The sequence below is a fragment of the Hemibagrus wyckioides genome, linkage group LG29 (assembly GCF_019097595.1).
Source record: "Hemibagrus wyckioides isolate EC202008001 linkage group LG29, SWU_Hwy_1.0, whole genome shotgun sequence".
NCBI classification, from domain to species: domain Eukaryota; kingdom Metazoa; phylum Chordata; class Actinopteri; order Siluriformes; family Bagridae; genus Hemibagrus; species Hemibagrus wyckioides.
In genome coordinates this window covers 8,823,553-8,848,438 of record NC_080738.1, presented here as the reverse complement: position 1 = coordinate 8,848,438, position 24,886 = coordinate 8,823,553, and the positions used below count along the sequence as shown (strand labels likewise).

Here is a 24,886-nt window from a genome sequence, read left to right as displayed (position 1 = left end):
TGGACCAGTTGCTAGTGTATCAGATTTACCACAGCTCCCGAATCCACTAGGGCTGTAAAATCACAGGTCTGGCTGGTAGTGAGAAACTGTGGGAGCATGATACAAGGCTCACCTTGTTGTTTCAGTCTTTGGTTTTAACAGGTAAAAACACAGTTTTGTAGTCTGTGCTGGTGTTGTTTGGTGGCAACCCTGGTTTATCCAAATTGCATGGGTTTTTGAGCCTTGTGGGAAACATGACTGGTTTGCTCAGTAGTTGTGGGAAATGATCAGGGTAACCAGGATTGTGGCTAATTTCAAATTACATTGTCCAGTCTGATTGCCGAGCTAATGTACTGTGAATGTACATGTAAGGTAAATGTTATACAAGCAGGAAGTGAACTGGAGACCTAGAAACTGACTCAGAATTCTGGCGAGGGCTCCTTCTGGTGGAGGGATGAATGATCTGAGATGTATATGGTGCATATAAAACATATGTGCCTATAAAACACAGGGCATTGCAGAGGAAATGTGTGTATTTTGAACAACCAATATACAGCAATGAGGAGAGCATGTTAATATGGAGTGTAGATGATTCAATTTCAATAGATGCAAAGCTAATATTTGCTGCCAGGCAGAGTGCTTCTGGCTTTTGAGAAAGTCACTCCGTCTCCCTGCCCTCCTACTTGCTGCGTATTGGTTGTTTGAAAAACACACATTTCCTCTGCCGCACCCTGTACAAGAACCAACATTTATCTATCTATTACTTTCTATGTGCATGTGAGATGTAGCTGTTTTTACTGCTTACCTGATTTGTTTTGCAGTTCATTTTCTTGCAGTAATAATCGTTCTTTTGCCACAGCTAACTCCTCTTCTGCTTTCCCCGTTATTCTTTCTGCCTCTGCAACTCGATGATGACAATTTTCCAGCTGCTCCTCTAGATCCTAAAGCAATATGAGAAAAAGAACACTTGGTGACTTTAGTCAGTGATATGTATAGTCAGATCAGTACGCGTTATAGGCAGTGACACAATTTTTATATCTGTACCTCTCCAGTAAGTCTGCCAGGACTTTAATGTAGCTACCTTCAATTGCTATTTGATTGTAGTTCTTTCTGCCCTCAGCAAGTGAAAAACGTGCTCAGTTGGTTTGAGGTCGGGTGACTGACCATTTAAGAAGGTTTTTATGCCTTAAGAAGCTCTTCCATAAAAAAGTCTATTTTGCCCTTTCTAATTGTGAATGTCAGTGGCTTGCAATTTGAAATAATCCTCTGAATTTACATTCAAGATTTCACCTGATTGTAAACTTAACTAGATGTTTTTAGATTTGAGATATTTTTCTTCAAGGAAAGAATTCTGCCTTCATCCACTTCGTCTTTAATGGTCTACCAGGCCTTTTGGTGTTGCTAAGATTCTGCTCTCTCTCTACGTCTGTTTTGTTTTTTCAGCCCTAATGGGGAAATGGCTCTAAATTGTATTGCAAAAACTTAGTGGTAGTTTCTAGTTACTGCTCATTGCTACTGGTAGTTTGTTACTGTTAGATACAGACCACTTTATTTATCACAGGAATTCAAATATTGTGTTTATAGATGGGGTGTACATTACCCCCAGCGCTAATGCGAAGGAAGAACGTTATGGGGCTATTAGCAAACTGCAGAATACTCACCCTGATTGGCTGTTTGTTGTTGCCAGAAATTTCAACTATGCAAATCTCAAATCAGTGCTCCCTAAATTCCATCAGGACATGTACTTTGCAATTAGAGGGGAGAACAAACTAGACCTTCCCTAGACTAGACTAAACTAAACATTCCCGACACATACAGCAGGTAAAATAAGTATTGAACATGCCACCATTTTTCTCAGAAAATATATTTCTAAAGGTTCTATTGAAATGAAATTTTCACCACATGCAAAGAAATCAAACCATAGAATGACAGAAATGACACAGGGAGAAAGTATTGAACATGTTTACTGAAATTTATTTAATACTTCATACAAAAGCCTTTGTTGGTAATGACCACTTCAAAACACCTCCTGTATGGAGAAACTAGTTGCATGCATTGCTCAGGTGTGATTTTGGCCCATTCTTCCACACAAACAGTCTTCAAATCTTGAAGGTTCTGTGGGCCTCTTCTATGAACTGTCTTTAGTTCTTTCCATAGATTTTCAAATTGGATTCAAGTCAGGTGATTGGCTGGGCCATTCTAACAGCTTTATTTTCTTTCTCTGAAACCAGTTGAGAGTTTCCTTGGCCTCTTTGGTTTGGTGTTTTTGAGGGTGATGTGCAGTGCCATTTGTCCTCCAGTTGTATTTTGGCATCCAAAGAGTTCAACTTTGGTCTCAGCTGACCAGACTATATTCTCACAGTATTTCACAGGCTTGTCCAAATGTTGTGCAGTAAACTTTAAACAAACTTTAGCATCCTTTTTCTTCAGCAATGGAGTATTGAGTGGTGAGTGTGCATACAGACCATGGTGGTTAAGTGCATCACTTATTGTTTTTTGTGAAACAATTGTGCCTGCAAATTCCAGATGTTTTTGAAGCTCTCCACAAGTGGTCCTTGGCTCTTGGACAACTCTTCTGATTATTCTTTTCACTCCTCTGTCAGAAATCTTGCGAGGAGCACCTGGCTGTGGCCAGTTTATAGTGAAATTATGTTCTTTTCACTTCCAGATTATGGCCCTAACATTGCTCACTGGAACAGTCAGAAGTTTTGAAATCCTTCTGTTGTGAAAGTCTTGAGAGAGATCTTTGCTTTTACCCATCATGAGATGTTTCTTGTGTGACACCTTGGTAAAGAGAAACACCTTTTTATAGGCCATCAGTTGGGACTGAAGCAGCTGATATTAATTTGCACTGACCAGGGGCAGGATTGCTTTCTAATTACTGATTTATTTCAGCTGGTGTCTTGGCTTTCCTTGCCTTTTTGCTCCTCCCTTTCCTCATGTATTCAGTACTTTTTCACTTTGTCATTTCACATTATTAAACATAATTTAATTTATGGACATCTATGGTTTGATATTTTTTGCAGGTGTGAATTGCAAGGGTTGTTACCAACATCTGCTGAAAAGTTCATGTCAATAACACCTTTAGAAATATATTTACTGAAAAATGGTGACATGTTCAATACTTATTTTACCCACTGTACCATGCAGAGTCTTGTCCTCTCCTCGGTTACTCAGACCACATCTCTTTTATTCTAATTCCAGCATAACGAACAGTTGCTTGAAACCAGTTCTAAACCTGGCCTGCAGGAGCCACCTGTGCTCTCCACAACTGTTTTGAGAAAATGCTATATCAGCATGTATACTGATGACTGTCTCCTAGACCATAAACACATGATCCAATCGAAGCCATGGGTGACTGCAAAGTTGAATGTGATGCTGAAGACCAGATATTCTGCCTTTAGAACAGGTGACAGATTGGCCTTAAGAACAGCAAGGGCCAAACTGTCTTGGGTCATCACAAAGGGAAAGAGTCCACACACAGGGAGTATTCACAGCCACTTTCAGGTCAGCAGTGACAGTAACAAACAATAACACTTGGCAGGGCATCCAGACCATCACTGCCTACAGGACAAATTCACCTGCCTATAACAGAGATGCCTCTGCTACTTCAGTGGCAATGTTCTATTTGAGGCACAGAGCAATGTGGCAGCAAGTAAGACCACACATCTTCCCAATCACAAGGTACTTTGTCTTACCACAGCTGATGAAAACTTTACACAGAGTTAATCCACAGAAGGCTGCTGGACCAGACAAGTGCTCACTGTCATCACCAAAATTTCCCTGAGCAGCATCATTGTTCTCAATAAATTTTGCCCCATTGCACTCACACCAATCGTCTTGAAGTGCTTCAAGAAGCTCGTCATGAGGCAGACCCAACTGCTCGACAGATGATGCCATTGCCACCACCCTTCATCTGGCCCTTACCCACCTGGACAAAAAGGACATATACACAGATCATGCACAACATAATGACTACCTGCTTAATATTGTGTCCATCCCCCTTTTGCTGCCAAACAGCCCTGACCCATCATGGACTCCACTAGATCCCTGAAGGTGTGCTGTGATATCTGGCACCAAGATGATGGACACCCTAACTGGTCTGCGTCTATGCAGCCCCATACGCAACAAACTGCGATGCACTGTGTATTCTGATACCTTTCTATCAGAACCAGCATTAACTTCTTCAGCAGTTTGAGCAACAGTAGCTCGTCTGTTTAATCGAATCACACGGGCCAGTCCACGTGCATCAGTGAACCTTGGCCGCCCATGACCCTGTCACCGGTTCACCACTGTTCCTTCCTCGGACCACTTTTGATAGATACTGACCACTGCAGACCGGGAACACCCCAAAAGAGATGCAGTTTTGGAGATGCTCTGATCCAGTCGTCCAGCCATCACAATTTGGCCCAAGTCAAACTCGCTCAAATCCTTATGCTTGTCCATTTTTCCTGCTTCTAACACATCAACTTTGAGGAAAAAATGATCCCTTGCTGCCTAATATATCCCACCCGCTAACAGGTCCCATGATGAGGAGATAATCAGAGTTATTCACTTCACCTGACACATGTTATGCCTGTGGTGTAGGCACGAATATTCATAGACTTTAGTTCAGCGCAATCATTCCTGAGCACCTGAACACCTTTCTCTGCAACTGGATCCTGGACGTCCTGACTGGAAGACCTCCGTCAGTCCAAATAAGGAACAGCACTTAGCTGTGGGCCCCCATTAGGGGTGTGGCTTAGTCCAATGCTGTTCCATCTGTTGACTCCTAAGTATGCAGCAATGCACAGTTGAACCACTTCATCAAGTTTCCCGATGACACAACTTAGTCGGCATGTAAAGAGGAGGTATAACAGCTAACAGCTGGGTGTAGAGCCAACAACCTGTCTCAGAACATGGACAAAACAAAAGAGATGTTGTTGACTTCAGCATTGACACAGCAAGCATTCTCCACACAACATCGCTTGCTCCTCTGTGGAGATTGTCAAGAGCACCAAATTCCTTGGCTGGTAGAGAACCTCACATGGTCCTCATCACCAGCTCCAATACCTTGAAAGCCCAGCAAGTCATCAGAATCTTCCTGCCATTAGAGACATTTACACCACATGTTGCATCCACAAAGCAATCAGCATTGTATATGTCCCCACACTCCCTTCACACAAACTCTCAATTTTCTGAAGTCCAGAAAATGGTACAGAAGCATTCAAGCCCTCATACCCCAAGCCATCAGACTCCTCAATACTCAAAGCCTGGACTGACTTTATGTATCCTGGAGGAATGTTGTTTCATTTTACTGTGTTCTGCACAATTTGTACATGGTTAAAATGACAATAAAAGCTTCTTCACTCTTGATGACTTATACACCATATAAACTACAGTATAATATGTGGATGTTAATGACTCACCCAAAAAAGTTTTTTACAGTGTAAGCTCTACTCTCCTCTCTGTTTTTTTCCCCCCATGGTTCCAGTATTTTTGGGGTTGTACACCAATTAGTTGCCAAATACTAGCATCAATCTGTGTCAATTCAACATCCTATTTATTTATTTGGTGACCAAGATTGATACAGGAAAGCATATGTCTGCTCAATGTTTGTTCCATTATATTTTAACCTGACTGGAACTTTAGTGACACATTCGTTCAAGGATGCTTATTTAGACATGAACTTTTTTGTAGTTGGTATTATTGTTTTAGAATCTGCCTTTTTAGAAAAGAAACCATCTAGAACCATCTGGGTTTGTTTTTCAATCATTTTTTTTAAACTTTGCTTTTCTGTTGTGATCATCTTGGATGCAACATTCCTCATGTTTGCAGAATTTTCTAGCTTCTCCATAGAGTCAGCATTGTGTTATAGCAGTTACACAGCAAAACTGAACAACACCTCAAATGCAGGACCATGCTTTGGCTTCACAGGAGACCAACCCAATGCCGCTTTTCATGAATGCTAAAATTATCTTTATGTTTTTTTCAAAATTCCTTTAAAGCTGCTTCTTTATACCCATTGTTGGGATTCAAGTGCACGCAACTGCAAACTGGGTTGACCAGCTGTAAATTGCTTTGAATAATAGAGCCTGTCTTTAATTCTGTTTTGCACTCGATACCTTGAGCTTTATAGAAGAATATTTCCTTTTTGGAAAGGAGAGACATCTGTATCAACAACGTAAATATTTCATTTTGTCATGAGAATCACTCCCATGATTATGATTTGATGTTTTTGTTTTAACCACTGGTATCGAGCTATTGAGTTAATGAAAACTTTATTTATTACATGTGCAGTGTATGCAGCAGATGGACATTCACTGCTTATGTCTGAATTTAAGTTAAAATTTGTGTGTGTGTGTGTGTGTGTGTACCTCTATTCTTGCTTGCAATTTATTGCTGTGTCTGGTGCACTCGATCAATCTCTCTTCTTGTATTTCCAACTCGGTCTCTGTTTTCTTCAGTCTCTGTTGCAACAAGGAATTCTGGAATTTGCAGTTCTCTTGCTCTCTCTGCTGCCACTGACTTATGTGTTCATTGATGCTTTGCTGTAAAGCTTTTTGGGCTGCTTCCTGCTCTTCCCTTCTTTCTTTCTCTAGGACCTCCATTCTGTTCTTCCACTCCTCCTTCTCTATCCCCCACTGTTCTTCTAATCTTTCTTTTTCCTTCTCTAGTGATTTGAATGCATTTTTCAATGTGAGCAAACGTTTCTCCCATTGTTCTTCCACTTTCTTCCTTTCTTCTAAATCTCTCCTCTGCTCCTCACCTTCTTTCTTCCTTTCTTCTTCTTCTCTTCTCTTAATATCCTCCTCCCTCTTTCTGTTTTCATCCTCTACTTGACGTAAGTGCTGGCATTCTTCTTCTAGGCATTTTTTTTCCTCCTGAATTTGCTGAAGTAGTTTGCACTGGTTGTCCCGATCCTTTTCTAGACTGTGGTAGTTTCTGCGCAGATCTGCAACCTCTCGTGTTAGCACAGCCATACGCTCAGCATGATCTGCCTCAGCCCTCTGTTCCCGTGACTCTACCTGAGAAATAAATACCATTTAAATGAGTAGTGCTACTCCTACAATTATTATGGCATATTGCATATTTTGAATTCATGCGAGTTTGCAGATGTGCATCTATATATGTATGTATTTTCAACCTCTTCTACTGTGGCCTGGAGCTCTAAGAGACGAGCCCTAAGGGCAGATGTGGATTCCTCTCCCTCCTCATACTGACTTGTGCTTGGCTGAAAGTTGTCTGCTGTGTCTGTGGTAACATGTAGTAGCATTTGCAAAGTTGCTTCCTGTTCCTCATTCCTGGTGTTGAGAGAATATATTACCTACAAACATAATATTAAACACAAAGAACAATCAAATCACAAAATCTGTCAACAGTTAAGGTAAGTGATCAAAATCACTTTGAAGAAAAAGTGCAACATTTCCACATTTTCTATATCAAGTACACTAACGTATAAGGTATTGTAATGCATTACTAGCTGAAGGCACGGTCACATGCATAACGTTTCAGTTGGTCCACAATGTGGCAGTCAAGTTTCTTCAAGGATCAGATGTAGCTTGTCTAACTCACACTGGTTACCTGTCAGGGTAAAAAGTAGCTTAAATAAAGTATTTCACTTTTCACATACTTTTTTTTTTTTTTTTTTTACAACCTTCCCCTTTTTAGCATGTGCTTCAGCATTCAGCACATTGGTTTCTTGTATCTACCCCGACCTTCTACTGTAATATTTCCATAGTGTATCTTGATAATTCTCACTTGCTTTAAATAATTTGTTGCAATTTGTTGTCCCTTCTGTTTGGATAACTGTCAATAATTAGCATTTACCTGTAATACAGACCAAGCCTCACAATAACCAGAAAAGTGGTCTGTCCTTGAAAAGGTTTTAGCGGTGATCAATGGCTTTGTCTTTAGTGGTCATTCTGTTTGAATACTATTCTATTCTTTTATGTGAAATATATTGTGAAAAAAAATTACATATAGGGAGAGTGGGTCTACTGTTCATTGTTTATTATTTTTATTGCAATGCTGTTTTTTGATAAAGCAAGGCCAGGTAAATAAAGAATTCTGAATTAAAAAAATGTGAAGACTCTGTGTATTGTATATTTAATATATATAATTTTTTTATACAGCTCTGGAAAAAAATAAGAGACCACTGCAAAATAATCAGTTTCTTATGTTTTTTTCTTACAGGTTCATGTATTGGTGAGATGAACAGTTTTTTTGTGAACTGCTGACAATATTTCTTCTAAATTCAAAATTTAACTATTGTTATTTAGAGTGTATATTTAAAGGAAATGACAACACATCAAAATAACCCAAGATCATGCAGTATTTGCGGAGCTTTAATAACTCAAATAAAACAAAATGCAAATAATTTGTAAATAAATTGTGTCAATACTTTGGCTAAATAACATTTGGTAACAATATTTGGTGGAATAACCCCGATCTGCATGCGTTTTGGTTCCATGCTCTTCACCAGTTTTTCACATTGCTGTTGGGGAACTTTATACCACTCTTTTTGCATAAAAGCAAACAGCTCAGCTTTGCTTGATGGTTTGTGACCATCCATCCTCCTCTTGAATATACATATATTGTTTTTCAGTAGTAAAAAAGTGAGATCTACACCTGTTGCAGTTTTGTCAAGTTTTTGCAAATATTATTTATGCCATGGCATAATAATAGTTAATAATAATAGTTGACAAATCTTCTGTGGCTTTTGGCTGAAATGAACATACATTAAGCAAATGCATCATGCAGGTTGCTTTAAAAATAACACAGTGATTGGCACAGTGCACAAATGCTAAGACCTCCCAACAAGGTCAAGTAGTGACATATGATTGCCATAAATGCCAGAATCGTACAGCATTCTCTTTCTTCCTTTTGCCTGTATCAGTGTTAATTTTGACAGCAAATTTTGATTTAGTTGTAGTCTTTTATCTAAAATGTAAATACATTATATATACATACATTACAAATACATACGTTACATTAACTAGTTATGATTTAGTTATCTAAATGACTCTAGTTTTAATTGAATATCACAAGATTTTATTTTACCTAGAATAAATGAGACACCTGCTATGAAATGGTATTTTAAGATACAATACACAGACAGTCTTCACATTTTTTAAATTCAGAATTCTTTATTTACCTGGCCGTGCTTTATCAAAAAAGAGCATCGCAATGACGATAATAAACAATGAAGTGTAGAACCGCTCTCCCTGAACAAGATAGTTCAGAATAAATTGCACATGACATTCTTAATAAAACTGAATACTCTAATGAGTGCCATTAGTCCAGAAACATAAACAAAATAATACATCATGTATACATAAATCTGTATTCACCTTCAATTATTTCGAAAGCTGAAATTTTCAAATAAATTTAAAAAGTCTATTGTCATACTGTCTGCTCTTCCAAAAAGGGATATGCATTGTTCTTAAGGAGCTACATATGAAATTCTTCATGAAACTGAATTCTGTAAGAACAGCAGTGCCGTTAATGCAAAAACAACAAAATAAGTCATCCATCCATAATTTTGTGTTCATCGTCATTTATTTTAATGGCTGAAATTCAGAAAAACAATACAAAGATAAAGTGCATAGTCTATAACGCCGGCAGGCCTGCTCTCCCTGAATAATTAGTGCAACCATTAATGTTGTTCCCTTAACAGAAACACCTTCGCATGGATTCCTAGAGGACTCGACTGCAAGTTCATATCACTTTAATTTTGTTGTGTTTTTGACAGTGATAGTTATTCCACATGGTTTACAAACCATCTTATTTTTCTTTGACATCAAATGTGAAATGTGTCCATATGTCCATTCTTCTCTTTCTTCCAAGCACGGAAATTTTGTTGTCCAGAAACAGCATGCATGTGGGCTACTCATCCTGACTTGCAGTAGATCAAATGTGTGTCTAACCTCCACCCCGCACAAAGAGACGAGTTGTGATTGGATAGGCTGCCAACATGTCCTGCCTTTTCCTGACTTGTCCCTACGTTTCATAGACTAAATTAGCTTTTGTTGGATCTCATCTCTGGCACTTATTTTTGTCCCGTTTTTATTCGTTGACAAAAATTTTGTTGTAGTTTTTGTCTTTAGGCATTAGTTTTTATTTATTTGTCTCATTTGTGTCTGAAAAAGGTTGTTAATGAAAACTACGATAAAAATTATCCATCAACAAAATTAACACTGGCCTGTATGCATGTCAGACTACATGAACACAATATGAAGCTACTCTACATGGCCAAAAATATGTAAACGCCTGACCAATCACACCCATTACAGATATAATAATCTACTGTTCTAGGAATGCTTTCCACTAGATTTTAGAATGTGGCTGTGCGAATTTGCCCTCACATAGCCACAAGAGAAATACTAAGCTCCAGTTCATTTTAAAGGTGTTCAGTGGGGTTTAGGCTCAGGGCCCTGTGCAGACCACTTAAGGTAAAAGTAACATTACAGAGGTGTGTAAATTGGCAAATGCAATGTCCACTGCTGTAATATGCTCTGGCCAACCACTAGCATAGCCAGGAATCACAATGTGGGTGGGCCCAGAGAAAACTGGGTGGGCCTAGCCTAAAATGCATCTTTTATCAAAATAAGCCAACATAACTACACCTGCTTGAATGCAAACCACCATTTAATCAGAGCATAAGCTTGTATGTCATCGTAAGCAATGTTAAGAACATAACAATAAGAACAGCATGAGCATGGCGGCCACACCACACACATACATACACACGCGCGTGCGCACATCTGACAGACGCGCCGCAACACCATTATCAAATCAGCAGGACAGTATGTAAACTGTCCGATATATGGCTCAACGGCCATATAAACCACATGAAATGAACAACAATGACTATTATACAACTACATAGTAGGAAAATGTAGATTGGCTTATTTTTACACTGGTGTGTAGGGGAGGTACACGCTGGAGAATAAAGTGCTGCTGGTGATGGAGTAAAAGGTGAATGAACACTAGCAGAGCTCCTTACTACTCGAGCTTCATGGCTCCTGAACATCGGAATTATCTTTCTCCTCCGGCTGCACACAACGTCTTTTTGACACAAACTTTAGTAAGTTGCTCTGTTTCATTTTAGTTTAATGTGCAACTAAACTTCGGTGACCCTCTGTGAAATGTGCTTGGTGTGGAGGGAGAGGGGCGGCATGAGCGTAGAGACGTTTCATTCTTCCTCGAAACCGGAGGGCGCTCTCGCGCAGAAAGTACAAAAATTGACTCATAGAAGTAACATATGACGTGCCAAAAAACCTAATACGGACAAAGGCATGTATAAAGGCATCCAGCAATCGCCGTAGTCAAAGCAATCTTTTCTGTAGCAAGCAACTGACTGGGTGGGCCTGACTGACAGGTGGGTGCACCCAGGACCACGCATAGCTACGATACTGGCCCCAACTAATGCAGTATGGCAATATACACTGCTCAGGCATAACATTATGACCACTAACATTTTAAGTGAATAATAACACTGATTATCTCCTCATCATGGCACCTGTTAGTGGGTGGGATATATTACGCAGCAAGTGAACAATTCTTCCTCAAAGTTGATGATGTTAGAAGCAGGAAAAATGGACAAGCGTAAGGATTTGAGCGAGTTTGATGAAGGGCCAAATTGTGATGGCTAGATGACTGGATCAGAGCATCTCCAAAACTGCAGCTCTTGTGGGGTTTTCCTGGTCTGCAGTGGTCAGTATCTATCAAAAGTGGTCCAAGGAAGGAACAGTGGTGAACCGGCGACAGGGTCATGGGCGGTCAAGGATCATTGATGAACGTGGGGAGCAAAGGCTGGTCCATGTGATCCGATCCAACAGACACTCAAACAGTTGCTCAAATTGCTGAAGAAGTTAATGCTGGTTCTGATAGAAAGGTGTCAGAATACACAGTGCATTGCAGTTTGTTGTGTTTGGGGCCGCATAGTCGCAGACCAGTCAGGGTGCCCAAGCTGACCCCTGTGCACCACCAAAAGTGCCAACAATGGGCACATGAGCATCAGAACTGGACCACGGAGCAATGGAAGAAGGTGGCCTGGTCTGATGAATCACATTTTCTTTTACATCACGTGGATGGCCGGATACGTGTGCATCGCTTACCTGGGGAACACGTGGCACCAGGATGCACTATGGGAAGAAGGCAAGCTGGTGGAGGCAGTGTCATGTTTTAGGCAATGTTCTGCTGGGAAACCTTGGTTCCTGCCATCCATGTGTATGTTACTTTGACACGTACCACCTACCTAAACAATGTTGCAGACCATGTACACCCTTTCATGGAAATGGTATTCCCTGATGGCTGTGACCCCTTTCAGCAGGATAATGCACCATGCCACAAAGCAAAAATGGTGAATGACTTGGCTAAACCAACCATCTGCAAGCTGCAGTGAGTCATTGTCCAGTTTGCACAATATTTATGAGATTGTGTCTGTTCCCCAAGCTAAACAAAAATGTAGAAACACTCAGAAAGATTGTTTTAGTATCCTGATTAACATAAAAATAACATAAAATTACTTCATAGTGAATGCACTGCCAGCACCATTGTCCTGAAACTAGGACTGTTACCCAGAAATAAATTCGGTGTGTTTTAAATTCATTATACTAACATATGTAGCCACAAAAAATCTCCATTCACCATTATCTCATCACATTTAAAATTTTTGTCTTCACATCTGCTACTGCAGAAAGGATTATCAGTAGTCTCCCAGAGTTATCACCTATGATTGGATCACCGTCTCACCCTTCAAAGAGTAAATGTTAGATAATGTAGCTCCATTTAAAAAGAAAATAATTAGAGACAAAAACAGAACACTAGAAGATTAGAATGTAATTGGTGTCAACTAAACTGGCAGTATTTCAAGCAGTGTGGAGGGTGAGAGAGAGAATCTCAGGGCTGCTAGATCATCATAGCTCTCCAACCTAGACTTTTATTTAATAATTTAGCAAAATTAACTAGGAATAACACCACTATAGAAATCATGAATTATTTCAGTGGCAAAACTGAAAATATGAGGCAAATAATTCAGACTATAAATTTAAAGCCTGACAATTTGATAGCTAACCCTGTAGATAAAAATAGTACTATTTTAGATCAGTGTTTGGAATGTTTTACTCCCCTTGGAGAGACTTCACAATTTTCACTAATTTCCTCTTCAAAATCATCATATTTGCATACTTGATACCTTACTTGCACAACAGATAATGCCAGACGTAATCAAGCCTCTTCAAAAAATTTAATTCTTCTGTTAATACTGGTTACCTTCCTACATTTTGTAAAAGCAGTCATCAAACTATTGGTTAAAAAACACTAGGATAGCCCTGTTAGCTATCCTACCAATATGTCAGCAATCCAGCCAATATCAAACCTCCCCCTCTTCAGGATCCTAGAAAAGGTTAAAGCACGGCAGTTCTGCTCATACCTGCATAGGAATAACATTCATGAAATGTATCAGTCAGGATTTCGGCCTAATCATAGCACAGAGTCAGCACTGGTTAAGGAGGTATATGACCTACCACTGGTCTCTAATCAGGAGTTGTGTCTCCCTGCTAATGCTGCTTTGGCTCAGTTTTTGACACCATTGATCATACCATCCTACCTTATATGCCAAAAGTCCTTGTTGGAGTTAAGAGCAGCCCTTTCCAGCCCTTTCTTATTTGACTGTTTCTTATCAGTTTGTAGATGGAAGTTGTGGCTTCACTCTGCATTCCAAGGTAAGGTTTGGTGTTCCACAAGGTTTTATTTATAACTCAAAATTATTTGTAAACACATCACCATCCATTGTTATGCTGATGATACAGTTATATGTTTCAGCAAATGAGAGATGAGAGGCACCAGCTTAATAAAGCTAAGGAATGTGTAAAAGGCAGTAGACAGTGGATGCTTATTAACGTCTTCCTACTTAATTCTGACAAGACAGAATTAATTGTACTACATGCAAACAGGTGTAAGCTTTCTAATTACATCGTAAGTCTGGATGACCTTTCGGTTCATCAAGTCCTTGGTGTGTATATTGATTATAGTCTTTCAGCTGAAGATCATGTAGATAATATTACTAAAAAAGCCTTCTTTCCTCTATTCCTACAGTATGATAAAAAAAATAGGTCACCACATGATGCAGAAAAACTCTCTTTTGCTTTTTTTTTAATTATAAGTTGGATTATTCTAACGATTTAAGGTCTGGACATTTCAGTAATTGCATAAACAAGTTGCAGATTGCAGCAGCAAGAGTCATAACTAGAACCAGAACATATGAACACATCACTCCTATGGTATCCAGACGACCTTCTCTCCCATTCAAATTCAACATAGATTATAATATACTATTACTGAACCTTAAAACAATAAATGCTGTATTTTTTATGATTCACCATGCCTACGTCAGTGGAAATATGCAGGGTATTTGTTGATCTTCCAAAGTAATGAAAACTACAGCAAGGGGCAGAGCTTTCTCTTATAAGACCTACCGTTATGGAACTGGCATCCAGTTAGTGTTCAGGATTCAGACACAGACACAGTGTCGGCTGAAAACATATTTGTTTTTTGTCAAGCCTTTTTTTTTGTCAATTTTTTTTTCCTTTGGCAAAAGAGTGGATGTGGAGGGTTCATGAGCACAGAGTGTTTAGTTGAACTGGGATCCTTTTAAAAATCTTCACTAAAGTTTTGCCATGTGTTCACATGGGCTTCCGTTCCACAAGGGCATTCCTATAGCATCAAGCCATGATGCAGTGCCTTGTTTCTGTCTCAGGGAACTGGGTTACATACGTAACCTGAGGCATTCTCAGTTTTTTCACAATGAAAGAGTCAGCAGTGAACATCACCATATCTGGACTCTGTACAGGAGTGGATGAACATCATGTTCTATTGTAGTAACAAGTTTAGAGCAGGTTTGCAGCATAATTAATAGAATCACTTGGATACCAAAAGGTTGAGCAATTGGAAGGGGTGGCTTTCTCAGTAACAGCATTTCTACATGTGAGACATTTCAGTTTTAGAAAGGCATGTATATGGGGCAATTAATTATTCGTCTGATCAAAAACCACCCCTTAAATAGCTTGAGGTTATATAGCTTGCATGGATATATTGCTTGAATGGCATGTAAGCAGTGACTAGAAGTGATGATGTCCACCTATGCAGAATAAAATCCCATGGATTTAAATTGATCTTCCCATTCTTGAATCCACATGGACATGGTATAGCCCATTTGTTCAGTTACACAGAGGGCAAAAGGTTTCCTTATATGTGCTATTCTGATAACTGATAATTTTAACTACATCTGTCCATGTCGCTGGATCATCTCCTTAATAATTAATTCAAGGCCTGGATCAGCTCTATTTGTCTATGATTTGATGTTATTGAAAAGCCTAGGATCACAGCTCTTAATTTATCTATGACTGTGGGGTATTTATGATGACCAAAGTGAGGTTCAGTGTTAATTTCATGTTTCCCTTGAAAACTCATTTTTATATTTGTTTCTTTTTCATGCTGAGTTCAACAGGGCTTTTCCCGCCTTTTTACATTCCTATAGTTACATACATTAGCTCAAATGAAGAAAGATATGAATTTCAGATACCACTGTGTTGAACTGTAGCTCAGATCTGCCTTCAGAACCAAGTATATTTAGTTGGTGAAATGGCTCTTGAGAATCAAATGACCAAACTGAGGAGACAAGAAGACTGACCTCTCAGGATTTTATTGAAGCAACATGAGTCAGGGTGGGTCAGAGCAACTGTTGTCTTGGCAATGCCCTGTGTCAGTTATCAGTGATCTGAATTCTAAGATTTATCGTAAAGATCTACACAGGCATTTTAAGGGCACATGACTTGTCAAACAGCTGAGAATGCAGTGTGGTTTAGGGAGTCTCAGTTTGCTTACACAAGCATATAATACACAGGGTTGCAATGGTTTAATACATACCTCAATTTATTATCACCATTTTCAGTTTGGTTTGGTCTCGATGGCCCCGAAATTCCATTCTTTGGTGTTTTAGTACACCCTAAACAGTACAGTAACTATTTCTTTATTTGAAAGACTTTTTCATTTATACACATTCCTAATGCATTGTATAATATACAATAAATAAAAGGAATATAAATAAAAATAAATGTACAGTTGCGAGAAAAAGTAAGTGAACCATTTTCAGTGTCCTGGTTTTCTGCTTAAATTGTTCATGAAATTTGATTTGATTTTCACCAAGTCAAAATGATCAGCAAACACAATATCTCTAAGCTGATAAAACACAGTCATGATCATTCACGTCTTTATTGAACACAGTCATTAAACATACAAATTGATGGTGGAAAAAGTAAATGAAACACTAAGCTTCTGGTGTCACTAAATGGCAGTTGAAGTCAGATGTCAGCAAACCCGGAGTCCAATCAATGAAACGAGAATAAAGGTCTGATTTAGAGCTAAATTGACTTATATAAACACCCAAACAGTGTCAGTGTGCTATTCACAAGCAGCATAAACTAATGTGAGCCATGCTTCACAAACAAAAGAGATCTCAGAAGACCTACAATCAAGAGTTGTTGATATGCATGTAGCTATAAACGGTTACACACTGTGACTTTACATATTCATCAGTCCACAGTTAGACAAATTATCTGTAAATGGAAACGATATGGTAGTGTGTCTACTCTTCGTAGAAGTGGACGCCCAGCCAAAATCACTTCAAAAGCACAACGCAGAATGCTCAGTGAGGTGATAAAGAACCCCAGAGTAATAGCTAAAGAGTTAAAGGATTAATTGAAGCTGGCTAACATCTCTGTTCATAAGTCAACCATGCGCAGAACATCGAACAGGAATGGTAACCATGGAAGGATACCATGAAGGAAGCCACTGCTCTCCAAAAAAAAACATTGCAGAACACCTAAAGTTTGCAAAAGTCCACCTGAACACTCCACAACACTACTGGGAAAATGTATTGTGGACAGATGAAACAAAAATAGAATTGTTTGTGAAGAACATGCAGCGCTATGTATGGTGTAAAAAGAAAACAGCGTACCAACATGAAAACACCATCCCAACAGTGAAGTATGATTGAGGAAGCATCATGGTTTGGGGCTGCTTTGCTGCCTCTGGGCCTTGCCATTGTGGAGGAGAAAATGAATACCACCCAATGGTATGGTCCAAAATTACTCATGGACATTGTGCAGTTCTAATTCGCAGCTACAGAAAGCGCTTACTTGAGGTTATTGCTGCCAAAGGTGGTTCAACCAGTTATTAAAGCACTGCTTCACTTACTTTTTCCACTATCAATTTGTATGTTTTATTAATGTGTTCAATAAAGACATGAAAGATCATGACTGTGTTTTATCAGCTTAGAAATACTGTGTTTGTTGATATTTGTGACTTTGGTGAAGATCACATTTCATGACCAATTTAAGCAGAAAACCAGGAAACTGAAAATGGTTCACTTACTTTTTCTTGCAACTGTATATATAAAAAAACTTACAATAGAAAGTGAGGTCTACCTGTCTGTAGTGACAGCAAGGATCAGTTCGTTTTCAATTGTCCTTGTTATTTTTTTTTTCGTGAGTCTCTCTGAATCAGTTGGGTATCTATGATAGAAGGTGTTAGTGAGAGATGCTGCTTTTTGGATGACGGTGTTACCTGCATGGTTATCCTGCTTCCCGACAGTGATATAGCTGGTTGATGGCGTCGCAGGTTTGCCGTCATGTTGGATGTGTTTCCATTTGAATAAACAACACGCGTAAAACAGTGCTGCAAACAGTGTTTTTTCTCTTGTCTCAACACTGAAAGCAAAATGTCCCCACACGATGGATGTGAAAGACCTCTTATTGCATCTTTTCACCGTTCGCCATGTCAAATGTTTAAAATCAGACACCAGTGAAATTCCCCCAACTTCAGCGCATAGCGATTGTATATTTACTTGCGGAGAGGTCTTTCTTCATCGTGGCGCATGGACGCAAGGTCACTCACAGCGAGCCCATTTTAAGAGAAATATCAGAAATATACTACATTGAAACTATATACAAAACTGAACAATACCATGATTCACAAGCACATATTGAACCATAGATGCTTTCCTCTCAAAGTGACCTCCCAAATAATTAGGCACAATGTATAGCACAGTAGCCCAGCACCTACTTTAACATGACATTTTATGAAGAGCTTCCCCTCCATATCACCCTTATTTAGAGCTCCTAGCAATTGGGTCTTGTAAGTCCATGAATGTTTTTCTGAAAATTATGTTTAATCAATTTTACAAATTTTAAAAATCATGAAAGCACCTACAAAGCAGTCTCTGCTGTGCACACCACATGCTCCACAGTGTTATTTGAACTGTTACTGAACAACAGCCATCCAATCCTCATACCAACTATGTTCTCACTATGTGCTAAGATACTGAGGGTTCCCTTGTCTACCAAGAGGCTGACCCCCTGCATAATGTTATCACCTAGGGGTACAGAGGGGCTACAAGCCCAGCCCCTACTCTGACAAGCCAATCTATCAGTTTATCTTCCTCATTACCCTTACTAAGGGGTGTGTTAATCTAGGAAGTCTGTGCCTCTACGACCAGTGCAGCACCATGGTACAAGCAACATGGTTCCTGGTTATCTGAAACCTGTGCTGGCTTGGTCAGAATGTTATAGGGCTGAATACCATATTACAGTGGTATTTACTATGGTATTTATTAAAAAGTGAATTTCTGCTTGGAGGTGAATAGGTTTTTGAGGTCACTGAGATGGATACTGGGTGGTGTCATGGAACACAAGCTGGGAGAAAAGATAAATAAATGTACTATATACACAACAGTTTACTAAAAAATATGGGCATTATTTAAAAGTAAAATATAGGACTTGCTTTGATCTCATATCCAAAATGCTATTTTATCCAATTACAGACACAGTGACACAAACAATGAGGTACCTTTTTATTATGTCAACTTATAACTTTCATTTTAGAGTCACACGTCACATATTACTTCTATCATTTTTTCCAAATAATATTTTATTCTGGATTTGAAGTGAATTTGAAGTATATTACGTCAATTAACGTTTTGCCATTAATCTCCAAGTGCCACAGGTACTGGTGAATTCTAAATAATTCTAAGTTCTCTTAAAATGATCAGAGCTTGTGTAAATACCTACTGTTTTACTTATTAGACATTAGTATGGGCAGTAAAACTGCAAACCCATTCACTAGATAAGCTAGTCTTGCCAGTTTTTATGCTTGCATTCATAAAATGTACAATGTCCTTAATCACAATCACACAGAATATTCTCTCTCTCTCTCTCTCTCTCTCTCTCTCTCTCTCTATCAAACTACACATGTAATCCTGAGATACCAGGGTTCCTGATCACTTCTGATCTCCAGACTTGGCTGATGACCTACTTCTAGTTGGAGTCTCCAGAGAAATACGGAAATGTGAATTCCCTTAGTAATACTGAAAGAAACAATACACTGACCTCTAAACATTCCACTGCCAGGGCAAAAAATTCTGTGGTGTTTGCTTATCAATGATTTAGTAATTCAGTGATTAATATTATGTTTAAAAATCCTCCAGGACATTCCTTAGATAGCTTCCCTAACAAGGAGCGACCACTCATCTACAAAAGGGACAAAAACTTAACCTACTTGCCAGGAATGAATTACCTGATCAGGATAATAGAATATGTGGTCTTGCATGGAGTTATTCTAGATGAAAATTTATTGACACAACTAACATTGCAGACCCTGAATGGTCATTTTTACTGCCAATCACTCAATGTGCATTAATGCAGAAATTGTTTATTGTTAAGAGACTGTCCAATTGTTTTGTCAAGCAAATTCATTCCATCAGAATAAAAGACTTCTTAGCAAGTAACAAGTAGCAAGACAATTCAACAGTAGTGGACATAACATTAATTGCATGTCTGTGTGCAAAGACATCTGTTTATATGAGAGCAACGGAGTGATGAAACATGAGAAGAAGATCTACGGTCTCAGAATTTTGAAACCTCATTGAATGAATGTCATGTTATGAATACAGCTATGACATTATAAAGTACCCACTGATTTCACTACAGCATCAGTAGCTTATACACTCTGCTTATACAGCTGACAAAGCACTTGTCCTAAATATTCTGTTTCAGTGAAAACTTGGAAATACTGAAAACACTGTACTACACTGAACCTTTTACCACCTCTTTGCTCCTTAGAGGTGGTGTATTGATCACTATCAACTGCCTAAAGCTCCTACAATAGACACATGAAAATCACAGTTGGACCATGGAGCAATGCAAGAAAGTCTGGTGTACTGAATCACTTTTTATTTTACTTTGCGTCGATAGCAGAGTGGGTAAGTCGCTTACCTGAGGAAGAGGTGGAACCAGAACCAGGATTACTGGTTGTGCACAAGGAAACTGAACATTTACCTTGGAATTTCCTGAACAATTCTTGTGTGGCAAGATGCATTACATGGCAAAGAGGCCATTGCTATTGGCTAATACCCTTTCCATGAAGGCCAATAGCAATGGCCTCTTTTAGCTGGATAATGCATCTTGCCACACTAGAAGAATTGTTCAGGAAATTCCCAGGAAATTGTTCAGTCCCAACTGATGGCCTATAAAATGGTGTCTCTTTACCAGTGTCACACAAGAAATATCTCATGATGGGTAAAAGCAAAGCGCTTTCTCTTTCGCAACCTTGTTGCAAAACATACTGATGGCATTATTTACAGAGGGATTTCAAAACTTCTGACTGTTCCAGTGAGCAATGTTGGGGTCATAATCTGGAAGTGAAAAGAACATCATTTCATTATAAACTGGCCACAACCAGGTGCTCCTCGCAAGATTTCTGACTGATGAGTGAAAAGAATTATCAGAAGAGTTGTCCAAGAGCCAAGGACCACTTGTGGAGAGCTTCAAAAACATCTGGAATTAGCAGGCACAATTGTTTCAAAGAAAACAATAAGTGATGCACTTAACCACCATGGTCTGTATGCACACTCACCACTCAAGACTTTAAAGTTTGCTGCACAACATTTGGACAAGCCTGTGAAATACTGTGAGAACATAGTCTGGTCAGCTGAGACCAAAGTTGAACTCTTTGGATGCCAAAATACAACTGGAGGACAAATGGCACTGCACATCACCCTCAAAAACACCAAACCAAAGATGAAGTTTGGAAATGGGAACATCATGGTGGGGGGCTGTTTCAGTATACACTACTGAAAAACATCATATAATTGAAGGAAGGATGAATGGAAAAATGCATCGAGACATAAAATAAAATAAAATAAAATCTGCTGCCATCTACCAGGATGGTGAAGATGAAAAGAGGGTGGACATTTCAGTAAGACAATGATCCCAAACACACAGCCAGGGCAACTGGTTTCAGAGAAAGAAAATAATGCTGCTAGAATGGCCCAGCCAATCACCTGACTTGAATCCAATTTAAAATGTATGGAAAGAACTAAACATCAGAGTTTGTGTGGAAGAAAGGTCTTGAAGCTGTCATTAACAACAGAGGCTTTTGTACAAAGTATTAAATAAATTTCATTAAGCATGTTCAATACTTTTTTTCCCTGTGTCATTTCACATTATTACACATAACCTAAGTTTTAAACATCTATTCTCTGATTTCTTTGCATGTCTGGATTGCATGAATTCCATTGACAAATTGCAAAATTCCATGGCAATAGCACCTTCAGAAAAATATTTACTGAGAAAAATGGTGAATGTTCAATACTTTCTGTATATACTGAGCCACAAAAGTCACACATTCTAATATTTCGAAAATAAATGTTGTGACATTGCAGAAGCGTATAAAAACTACGCCATCGCAAATGCACGCTGTAATCAAAACAAAACGTGGTCCAACAAAATATTGGAGTGTGTGACATTTTGTTTGTGACAAAAAGAAGTCACACACTCCATTTGGACCGATTTTTGCTTTGCTTACGCAATGTCACAACATTTATTTTCGTCCAGAGCTGCATTCATTTTTCACCAAAATCTAGTATTGATTGTGGGAGAGTTTGACTGCTGTGTAAAGTCTTCTCTAGCACATCCCAAAAATTCTCAATAGGGTTAAGGTCTGGACTGGACTGGATTGTGGTGGCCAGTCTCATGCTCCCTGAACCACTCTTTCACAACTTGAGTCTGAAGAATCCTAGCATTGTCACCATGGAATATCCATACCATCCAGGAAGCAAAAAAAAACTACTTCATGGAAAAACCTGGTCATTCAGTGTATTCAGGTAATCAAACGACTTAGTTTCTGGCACATATTGTTACTGAACCAAGATCTGACCAAAACAAGCAATGCCAGGTCATGACACTGCCTCTACAGGCTTGTATGGAAGGCACTGGGCATGGTTCTGCCACCTCTCTTCTTACCTTGATGTGTCCATCACTCTGAAACAGGGTAAATCTTTATGCTCCATAGAAAACTGCAGGTTTTTTTTTCCTATTAGCCTCACTGATAAGGCAACACTGCTAAACCCTCTTCCCATTGTGCGTGTAGAAATGCTCTTAATTTTCCAGTTAGACATAGACATGAGTTTTACTGTTGTATTTCATGATCTGATTTATCAAACATTTTGGTGATCACCAAATATAGATTATATACAGCTTTTACATGATCAAGAATTTTAAATACCCACTGGTTTCACTACAGCATCAGTACCTTTTACAGCTGACAAAGCAGTTGTCGTAAATATTCTGTCTTACTTTGCTCCCCACAAAGAAGTGGTTTACAGAATGAAGCAATGACAGATCATAACACACATTTCACGTTTCTTCCTAAAATATGATGGCTCACCAGTTCTTTACCAAATTTTTTCAGCAATCTCCTTAGTTTGTTTTGCTTAATACAGCCAGTAATTTAACCCTTCTGAAACAGTGTTTCCACAACTACAGGGTATGTCTTCTGACACGGTTGTTTAAGAAATGTTTTAAGAAATTATCTAACTGATGCTTCTCACTGCATCAGTTAGAGTTAAACAGTTTCTTCCCAGCTGAAACATATTAATCACTGCAGTAATTATCCAGTGGAATAACTATTTTTTGGCCAGACGGTGTATATAACTTGCACTCAGAGTGGAGAAATGTTGAGCTCAGATATGTTTAGGAAACCGTTTCATGCTTGTGAAATAAAAACCCAGTGAATGTGAACATTTTAACGATGATCCAGCCAAAAATTCTGATTCCTATTTTATTATATTTTCAGGTGAAGTGTTAAGGCTATTTAATTACTAGCTAAACATCAATCCTACTTGTAAGTATACTTTTTGATATAACCACTTTTTTGTCAATGACTGCAATATTCATTATAACATGGTTTAATGACATTATCAAACTTTTGACCGTGATTTAGTATGTTTCTGGTGGTGTTGTTTCTTTACGTAAAGGTTTTGTGATGGAGCATGTTATGATACTAATGTATTTACAGGGTACATTTTATAGAATAGCTTGTTAGTGTTTTCCCTTCAACCACTTCTATTTGTGTCAACAATATTTTCTCACTTGCTTAAAAAACTTTTAAACTTTTTTTTAAAGCCTTTTTTCTGATATTTTCCTATGCTTAAACTTTGGTAAATAACTAAAATGTTTAATTTTTGTTTTTAAATAATATCAACCATTAAACAATAACGGGTAATTTGTCTAAATTCTGTTAATAACAGGGTTTATTTTCCCCCTTTTTATTCATTCCTTCATACATTGTTGTTTGTAAGAGACCGTGGACAGCAACATCAGACAGATGAGGACAGATACTAGGACATCATCATAATAACTTACACACGGAAATAAATGTTTAGACCCTTGAGTATGCATTGAAGTGACTTGTATAAACCCACGCCATGCATTATTACCTAATTATGTTGTAAATCAAAGCGTTTCCCATTTAAAGCTGAATATATTACTGAGAAGCGGCGCCAGTGATATGCACAGTGACCGGATTCAGCAACGTGCCTTGCCCTACCTTTGTAAGCTGTGCTATTTTCTTGCACATTCTGGTGTGCATTTGATAGTCGTAAAGCTCCTCTTCTATGCCAGAAAAGTCTGCAGCGGTCCCGTTACATGCATCCGGTGGCAGGCTCATCTTCCCCGAGCTAGACGTCATAACCCTGGAGCCAAGGCTTGCTTTAGAATGCGCTGACAAATCACAAATCCGCGTATTACAGTGCGCCCCTTAATCCACTTCTAGGCATTTCAACGAGTACCTTTAAAAATGTTCCGCGATTATAGCAAACAACATTCAATGACATGTCGTCCGTAGGTTGACCCCAGGCCAGTACCCGGTGAAATCAGAGACTAATTCTATTGGCCACACGTCCATAGACGTTGCTGCTCCCCGCCCCACCTCACTGTACAGAACACGCAGCAGCGGCGCGCGCGCTTGACCAGGCGCTTGTATTCACGAGGCGGAAATGGCGTGACTTTATGGAAGGCCAAAACGTTTTCACGCTTGAGCGTGTTGACACGTTCTCGTGATGAAATGGATAAAAAATACTTTTGTATCAAAAAATTATTTTTGGGCTCATTCAGTAATTTAATTTTAGCATCATCGATTCAGAAAAAAACAGGAGCTATATTATCTGTGGTGGTCTTCACAGGCTAATACAGTGTAGTTAAAGCAATAGCTATCTGAGTGTGTTTGATGTATGTAAGCCACCAGGACTGGCTTATTTGGGCTATTTAGGGAGGTGCTCTGCTTCTCTGGAAGGCATGAAATGCATGTATTTACTGTTTAAGTAGATACTTTAATTGATACTTTGATTACTGCAGATGCTGTGCTCCTATTGGTTGAATGTTTCAAGCTGGACTCAGAGGCAACCTTAGAGTTGAGAGTTCAAGTAGGACTTACAAGCTGAGATGATGTTTTCTCTGTATTTTCTTGGTCAGAGGTCAGGATTTATGCGTTACGGCCTCTAATCAAATGCAGGATAAGTGTAATTTCT

At 38.9% G+C, this 24,886-nt stretch overlaps 1 protein-coding gene across 3 annotated transcripts in view; it reads right to left on the bottom strand.

Moving 5' to 3' along the window:
• fam184b (family with sequence similarity 184 member B) overlaps nucleotides 1-24,330 on the bottom strand; it is a 57,903-nt gene extending 33,573 nt beyond the window's left edge. For 2 of the 3 annotated variants that reach the window (XM_058385021.1, XM_058385022.1), the window contains exons 1-4: nucleotides 23,908-24,330; nucleotides 7,106-7,285; nucleotides 6,336-6,986; nucleotides 785-920 (exon numbers count right to left, since the gene is read on the bottom strand). In XM_058385021.1, coding sequence (XP_058241004.1) covers nucleotides 785-920; nucleotides 6,336-6,986; nucleotides 7,106-7,285; nucleotides 23,908-24,048 — 1,108 coding nt within the window. In that variant the 5' untranslated portion in view covers nucleotides 24,049-24,330. The remainder of the gene's footprint in view (nucleotides 1-784; nucleotides 921-6,335; nucleotides 6,987-7,105; nucleotides 7,286-23,907) is intronic. The other variant, XM_058385024.1, reaches the window with a different exon arrangement.
• Nucleotides 24,331-24,886: the final 556 nt, after the last annotated feature.